The sequence below is a fragment of the Brassica oleracea genome, chromosome C4 (assembly GCF_000695525.1).
Source record: "Brassica oleracea var. oleracea cultivar TO1000 chromosome C4, BOL, whole genome shotgun sequence".
Classification (NCBI taxonomy): Eukaryota; Viridiplantae; Streptophyta; class Magnoliopsida; order Brassicales; family Brassicaceae; genus Brassica; species Brassica oleracea.
The window spans coordinates 28,472,140-28,480,922 of NC_027751.1; the positions used below are offsets into that span (position 1 = coordinate 28,472,140).

General features: G+C 31.0%; 1 protein-coding gene across 1 annotated transcript; it reads left to right on the forward strand.

Moving 5' to 3' along the window:
- Positions 1 to 3,503: 3,503 nt before the first annotated feature.
- Positions 3,504 to 4,754, forward strand: LOC106340609 (glucan endo-1,3-beta-glucosidase, acidic isoform-like). Its single transcript, XM_013779458.1, has one exon. The coding sequence runs from the start codon at positions 3,954 to 3,956 to the stop codon at positions 4,536 to 4,538; it is 585 nt and encodes a 194-aa protein (XP_013634912.1). The 5' UTR covers positions 3,504 to 3,953; the 3' UTR covers positions 4,539 to 4,754.
- The last annotated feature ends 4,029 nt before the right edge of the window (positions 4,755 to 8,783 follow it).

Below are 8,783 nucleotides of genomic sequence, written 5' to 3' on the forward strand. Positions count from 1 at the left end.
ATTCATATACCACGGACACAGGGACAGTCTAGCACGCAGTGCAAGGAAACAACCGTCGTTTGTCGTTCATATGAATGCAGAGTTACCGGGATGGTTCGCAGAGTCTATATGAGTCTGTTTTGTTGCTGACAAAAAAAAATGATTAAGAAAGATCTTATGATAAAAAAAGCTCTTCTAGAAATTAATATCTATCAAATTTTTACGTTTACAAAAATAGTATTTGTAAAACTGAATGAAAGTCTTAATAGCAATGTTCATCTACATGTTGATTGACTACAAATATATTTTTCTATACCGATTCATAAGATATTGACTTTTTCTTTTTCATTATTTTTAGTGAAAACAATGTGACGCGTATTAGAATACACCTTTTCAACTTAATTCAATAAATTTAAGATATGTAATACAATCTTCCCCGCTCATTAGTGTTTTTTTGCTTGATTTGTATTGACACCATTTTTATTGGATTGTTACAAATATTTTAGATGATAAAGTAAGAAATTAAAAGTTACAGAAAACGAATAACACGAGAGGAGAGAGAGAGTTTGTCACCAAAAAGATGCATTTCAATTCACCTCCTCCTACCAATCCCAACCAGCCAAATTCTCTCGAAATCATGGAAAAGTATTATATATTAATTTTTTTTTAAATGTAGAACAATTATATTGTAAAAAACTTGAAACACTAGTTTAATAAAAGTACTTTGATCTTAAATTATTATAAAATATATTTTGTGTCTAATATTTTTCATTTCATAATGAATAATATAGTTAAAACAATAAATTTTGATAACTTAAATTGTGAATGTAAAATGTAGAAAAATAAAATTATAGAAAACTCATTTTTCAATTTAGAGGAAAATTAAGATCTAATCATTTATTTTAAAATCATAACTTATTTAATTAAAAAGTTTGTTCACTTACATAATGTACCTGCTTAAATATAAACTATGGATTTGGAAATACAAACAAAATAAAGTAATATATTTAAGATAATTTTCACACTTTCTAAACCCAAAGAAGATATCGTATATGTTGCTGGATACTTTAATATTTTCTTGTGCACCGGAAACTTTAATCTTACGTGAAATGTTGTTTATCAATACACACAGTTAAAGAAAATTTTAATACAGAAAACAATGCTAATTTCACTGCACTTATTTTAAGTGCTATAGAAATGAAACCAATATTCAATTCAAACAAAGGAGGTTTATTAAAAGAAAGCTGGTTGGATGGAAAACATAAAACATTACAAATTTAAAATTAAATATTAAATATATTTTGTGCTGCTAAACAAAGAAATAAATTGTTAAAATATTTATTTTCAAGATCAAAGTAAGAAATGTGTAAACCAAGAAATATCCATTCAAATTTGAAATATGAGATAATCTAAATTTCGTTTGTACGACGAATAGTGGTTTCCATTTTACGGCCAGCGACGACACCTTTGAAAAGACACAAGTGTCAAAAGTTGGGTCAAAAGTTGCTACTTTTGATGAATAAGTGGTTGTTAACAAAAATTAGATGCAACTAGTATAAAACAAAGAAAAGAAACTGTACGATTTTTTTTTTTTTGTGTGTTTTTGACTTTTCTTTCGTCTCGTTAAGAATATTGAACATATATAAATTTTAGGTTTCTATAACATTTTGTTTGTCTCTAACCAACAATTAAATATGTTTGCATGGGATAATATACATAAAATCTCTTATGAATGTTTTTATATTCTCTTGGAAATTTTAAACACGTATCCAAAACAGGCAGTTGAAAACAGGCCTGGAGAAAACAATGTAAATTCACAATTTTTAACTTTTCCAAGATGCCATGAGGGTTTTCTGAGTTTAAAACGTGACACCTATGCCGACTTAAATATTTCAATGGAAAACCATGGCCGCCGAAAAGAAACACCACCAGAATAGCACTTTCCAACTCAGAGACACAACGTTTGATCAACCCATGACTATCATATGACTGTTGGATTTTAATTTTTTTTCTTCAACTCGTTTTTCACAGTTACACGCCGCCTTTTCATATATCTTGGGTTGACATGGTTATAACTCGAAGCACCGCCTAGGCCAATCGAATGACCGATCATCACCTTCTCTTGAAGCGCTGACTCGGCCAATTTTGCGTCAACTCGGCTGCGTTTTTAAACACTTGTTTCCATAACGAAAACAGTAGGATATTAAAAATGAAAGTGAGTAAGAACAATGGCATGACAAAGTAACAAAGAAACAATATATAAATTTGTTAAGAAATTTTCTTTTGGAAGGGTTGTATCTTTTGGTACAAGAAGAAGCGGTTGTGTCTTTTGGTACAAGAAGAAGGGGTTGTGTCTTTTGAAAAGCGATGCGAAAACGAAACGTTAAGAGCACCGTTTAGATTACTGATGACATCATACATTTAAATGAAACTAAAACTTGACCATTAGATTGTTATAAAAAAGCAATTCTTACCGTTCGATTTAACTTTTTTTTTCCTATAAAAAAATGCTTACATCAACGAAGACAAAAATTGGTTTCCTATTATATATTGATTTTTTACTTGCAAAAACCAATAAGCTCAAGTTCAGTTTTTCTATCTTCTTCTTCTTACGTGCAAAAAATATTTTCACTTTTGTACTTATAAAAATCAATAAACTTAAGGTTTGTCATTTTCTATCTTAATCTTATTTACTTGCTTAGTTTTATAGATCGTTTTAAGATAATTGAGTACCTTTTTATGTTTATGAATCTTTATTTATTTAAAAATACTTGTATTTTATTTTTAAAATAGTTTTTTTCTTAAATAAATTTTCACTATTTATATGTTTATATATTCAATTTTGTTTATTAAAACCATATTGCAACTTATACATCAAAAATGTTACCAATCAAAAAAATTAATAAAATGATAACTCTTATTTTTACTGCAAACTTACCATATAAATTTACAGTTTGTACTACATAATTTTTACTGCAAATTACATCGAATGACAAATCATGCTGCAACTCAATTCTAATACTACATGCCACCAATCGGAGTAAGATCCATTATTCGGAGAAAGTTAGATATTCTAAGTATTTTTTTTAACATAATTTATTACCACATTTGCTCTAGAAGATAAGTAACTCGATCCACAATTCTTCTGGTTGGCTATTTTGATCCGGCTTTTTTCAAAAACAATTTATAGTATTTGAGATTGAGTATTTGATTCTAGCTGGTTAGACCCTCTTGAAAACTACATCAAGGGCCGGCAACAAAATTGAAAAAACTCCATACAAAAATGAAAAATGTGTATATATTTACATTATTTTGGTTCGAGAACAAAATCTCAAAACCAAAAGAAAGCTATACAAAAGGAAAAAAATATTTATCAAAACGCAAAAAAAGTCTTACAAGACCAAAAAAAAAAAACTGTAACTAGTGTCCACAATAATTTTAGCCAATCTTGGCTACATGTACAAAAAATTCACACTTGCAGACTTTTCAAAGCATAGATTTAGTGAGACATTCATGAACTTGGATGATATGTCTCGATGACTTTGTTTCATTGACTTTTAAATCACCCATTTGGCCATTTACTCTTCGAATAATTTTGGAATTAATAAAACAAATCGGTGTATCTTAACATCATCTTTAATTTTCATTGTTAATTTTTTCGTTTTTGAAGATGTCTCATCATCGATCGGATTGCTTAGTCTCCGTACCACTGTTACTGCTTATCCTCAGCTTCCTACTGGCTTCCTTCTTCGACACGGCAGGTTCTGTTCTTTTTCTTATCCTATCGATGATATCATATTAAATAATCTATTTACACTTAGTTTTCAGAATTTGATTTAATGTAATCTTATTTTTGATGATCTTAATTTGGAAATGAATCTGGGCAAATCGGAGTGTGCTACGGGAAAATTGGAAACAACCTGCCACGTCCCGCAGATGTGGTTGCGTTTTACGGGCAGCGTAACATCCGACAGATGCGGCTCTACGATCCCGACCAAGAAGTTCTCACCGCTCTAAGAGGCTCCAACTTCGAGCTTCTACTCGATGTTCCAAACTCGGATCTCCAGCGTATCGCAACCCACTACCTGGAAGCCGACACATGGGTCCGCAACAACGTCCGCAAGTACACAAAGGGTGTCAGATTCCGCTACCTATTATCGGTAGGGAACGAGGTGCAAGTAATGCAAAACATCGAGGGCGCTGTTTCAGACCTCGGGATCAAGGTCTCCACAGCCATAGACACGAGAAGCCATAGGGGGGTTCCGCCCTCGATCGGATCGTTCACAGAAAATTTTCAGATCTTTATTGCCCCGGTGATAGATTTCTTGGTAAGCAAGAAATCTCCTCTGCTAGTGAATATCGACACTTACTTCATCTACGCTAACAACATGAGAGACGTCAGTTTCGAGTACGCTCTGTTAACTTCATATAAGAATGTAGTCAATGACGGGTCAAACATATATCGAAACCTCTTCGTCGCACTCCTGGACACTATCTACGCGGCATTGGAGGAATTAAGTGGCGGAGCAGTAAATATCGTGGTGTCTGAGAGCACTTGACCAACATCGGAGGAACCGCTGCGAGTGTGGACAACGCAAGAGCTTATGTGAACAGTTTATTACAAATTGTGAAGACGGGATCTCCAAGGAGGCCAGAGAGAGCTATCGAGACATATATTGTTCGATTTTGATATCAAATTAGTGAATAATATATTGTTAAATCTGATTTGCTGTTAGTGTCACACAAAAGGCTCTTTTTGGCTTCGTTATTTATTTATTTGCCAATACATTATGTATTTTCTACAATATTGTAACTTTTTGTAAGTATCAAATGTTAAATTCATCCATTACAGAAACACAGATCATCAATGAAATCTAGAATGTTTCATATAAAAATAATTTAGTTTTTTCGGAATTTATCGGCTAATTAACTAACGAGCAATATGGTGACATTGATGATGTCAAAAACTAGTAGTAACGCAAGGATACAACTCTATAGTCTACAAATTACCAGCTTGTGGCATGATTCGCCATTCGCATTTAATCATAGACCGTGTGTTGGGTACAGTGTTCGGAGAATTTTAGATAATAGATGTCAACATAATTTATTTCGACATGCAAGTACCTAGATCGATAACCATGACAACAAGATAAATACTATATACATTATCAAACTAGCATATTAGTAGTGACTACACATACATACTATGTATAAGTTTATGCAATGATAAATATTCCAAGACAGATGGTTTTGATTCACTCATTGGCTGCAAAAAAATTATGCTACAAAATATTTGATTATACTGATATTTTTAAGTTTTTTTCTCGCCGTGGTCTCGTTTAAGGATTGAAACTATCTTTGTAAGTGAACTAAAACGATGATGCTATTAGATATCAAAACAAAATATCTGTGTGATTTGTGAAGACAGAGATTAAACAGATCGAGGTACCGTTTAATGATTTTTCATGTTGCAGAGAATTTATTTGTACCAACCAGCAAGAAAATGACTAAGCAAGAAACATAAATGAGTTGTCTTAGCCCGCTACTCAAAATCAAATGAAGGAAAATAAATGTTTCTAGTTATAAATCAAGTTTTTTTTTGTCACAAAGTTATAAATCAAGTTAAAAATTAATTTGGTGTCATAAAACTGAAAAATATGTAAATTTTTAAAATACTAAATTTGTGGTAGTTTTTTTTATATTGTAGTAGTTTCATGTGTATGCAGGGTGCTTAGGGCATGGGGTGTGGATCCCGAGGTCCAAACATTTTTGAGTAAAAATAGTATTAAAGAAGGATTCAAAATTTTAAAATAACCAAGGATAGGGGCCCAAAAATTTTAAGTTGTCCATATATACATATAAAAAAAACTAAAATATTTTTTTGCCCAAGGACCCAATAATACCCTGAGCCGGCCCTATGTGTAGGCAGCTATGTATGCATACTTATCTTTCTCAATTTCTTATGGGCTTAATTAATTAGAGTATAACTTTGGTCAAACATCTTGTACATCTAACATAATACCAAATATGTTTGTTTGAAATACTAAAATTGATGGAAAAATCATGCAAGTAATGCTGTAAGATATGACACAAGACATATATGCAAATATGTTCCTTATAAAAGAATTGACTATATTTTATTAATTACCTCATAGTTGCCGATGATTTTTTTATTTCTCATTCTGATATTAAAGACGTAAGCTTTGAATATCCAAAAATAAATAAATTATTAACAATCAAATCAACCAATTATTATGATTAAGTTATTTTATAGATATTCATATATGTACATGAATTTTTAAACTATCACAACTTACAGGAAGAGCAGCACTTATTATTGCTTGGATTATCTATTCAGCACAAGCAAACCGCTGTGATTAAATATTTTGTTTCTTATTTTTCTTCTAAACCAATATAGATCAAACTATACAAGTTTTACAAATATAAGAGGATGAACTGAATTACCTGAAGTTAAGAAAATAATAAGATAATTTAAAATTAATTAAAAAAAAAACGTTTTTCAATTAAAAAAAGATGCAACTCAAAATACAAAATTAATATTTGAACTAATCCAAAATATTATACTTGAAATCACATATCAAATTAAGATGGGAACATAACCATACTTAATACAGTTTTAATTTATTTTTCTTGCATAAAAATTATAAAATATTTTTTTATAAACAAGTGAAAATGAAAGGAAATATTTACCAATTTTATAATTAATTATTTTATAAATATTTATATTCATCCATGAGTATGGAAGAATCACCTAGTATAAATAAGTGAAAAAGACACTTTATTTTGAAATTTGCAAAACTCTATATTTAAAATTTTAAGATGTTCTTCTCCAAAACCAAAATTTCAAACTTAATGTTAAAATAATTTGTATTTTACAATATAGATCATATATTTGTCATAATTAATATAAATTCATAAAAATAAAATTAATAACTAGCACATTAATAAAAATTTCCCTACTTCTCTACTTTTTTTCTTACTAAGTTTTTCTGCATTTGATAAAATTTTCTGAATTGACCTGGAAATTATTGTGTCGTAATGCTCTTTCATATAGTTGACAAAATTTGAAACTCAAGGGTTTAATGAAAACATATAAGGTAAACTTGGCTTAAAGTGAATTAGTAGTTGATGCCTTATGTTTTATATTTTTTTCTCGAGCTCGTCTTTCATAAAGATATATTTATTTCTGTTTTAAAAGATATTTTTTTTAAATGTAGTAAAAAATATAAATCAATGAAATGGAACTTAAAATACAAAGAACAAAACACAAGACTAATTGGTCACATTTCAAATTAATGACTTTTTAATTATCTGATAAAAGTTCTGAAAGTGATTAAATAATTATACCTAAGATGAATGGGTAAAATTAAGAACTTTATGTCACTCTTGTTAATTATATTTATGTACATTATTTTTTTGACAATAAATTAAGTTTCTGTTTTTTGTAACAAACCAATTGAGTTTCTATAGTATGTTAAAATTGTGATAATTTTTTTTTGTTACAACTAAGGGCCATTATTTTTCGATTTCTTTAGGCGCCGTTGAACTCCGGACCGGCACTGTGTAATTTGCACCTTGTAAATATGAATACATTTTTTTAATTATATATTATATATTTAATCGTTCCGAGAATTCTGGAATCAGAAACTGTTACAAGCTCGCGAATGAATAGGAATACATTTTCGGTGTACTGATACATTTATCGCCAGTTTTAGGCAACATTTTCCATTTTATCACCAGTTCTTAATATTTTTAATTGTGTGTTTCTGTAAAAATGTTATATAACATTAGTTGAATCTTTTGAGAATTTGGATATGAACTCAAGACATTTAGAACCTAACACTTATTATTTTATTTTTTTTACTGAAACCTAACACTTATTTTGTGAGACAGAAAATCAATGGTTTTATTCGTTCTTGTGGATCTTTACTTCACCAAAGTTTTTTTTTTTGTGAAAAGGGACTTCACCAAACTTTCATAGGGAAATGCCGTAGTTTAGTTTTTATTATTTAGTATAAAGTATGGGTTGTAAGACTTTAGAGCATTCGCATCGACGGTTTATAACCGGATCACGGGCTCGGGATCCTAGGCCCATTCGATTAAAAGAAAATGTTTATTGGGTTTAATATCGTGATCCGTGTCTTGCGGGTGAACCCGTATGATACGGGGTCAAGCCACGCGTCGATAGCAGAGTGGACACGCGAGTCCGCGTGTAGACGGAGAAAAAAAGGGATTCGCGATAGATCATTCATTTTCACTTCTCTCTTCTAAAGCTAGAGTTTCGTTCTCTCCCTGGCGATTTTTCGTGCGACGAGATAGCCAGATCATTTTCTCTTCTTTCTTCGATCTAATCGACGTCGTACTCTCTCGTAGACGATCTGAGGTGAGTATCCACTAGTTTCACCGATTGATTCAATCGTTTGGGGTCGAAAGCGTTTTAGGTTAAAAATCGATTTAGGGGTTTTGATTTATGGTTTTGGGGGTTTTGTCGTAGGGTTCGAAATCGAAAAGGGGGTATAGATTTCTGGTTTAAAATCGTCATGCGGGTACGTTTATTTGGGATTTGTAATCGATTTAGTTTATAGTTAGGGTTCTAAAAGGAATCGTTTTTTCTGATGCAGATGGATCCCGCAGCAGAGATAAGAGATTCAAAGAGGACAAAGGAGTACATCAACATGCTCTCTTCTGTGGCTGATTCAGAGTACGGGATTCCGACGAGGTGTCCCTGTGGTGGCAGTATTATTCACGAGGTTCGTGGGAACGATGTCATCAACCATCACCAC

What these genes read in the sequence shown, in the direction of transcription:
- LOC106340609 (XM_013779458.1), top strand. Translation starts at nt 3,954, where the DNA reads ATGCGGCTCTACGATCCCGACCAAGAAGTTCTCACCGCTCTAAGAGGC.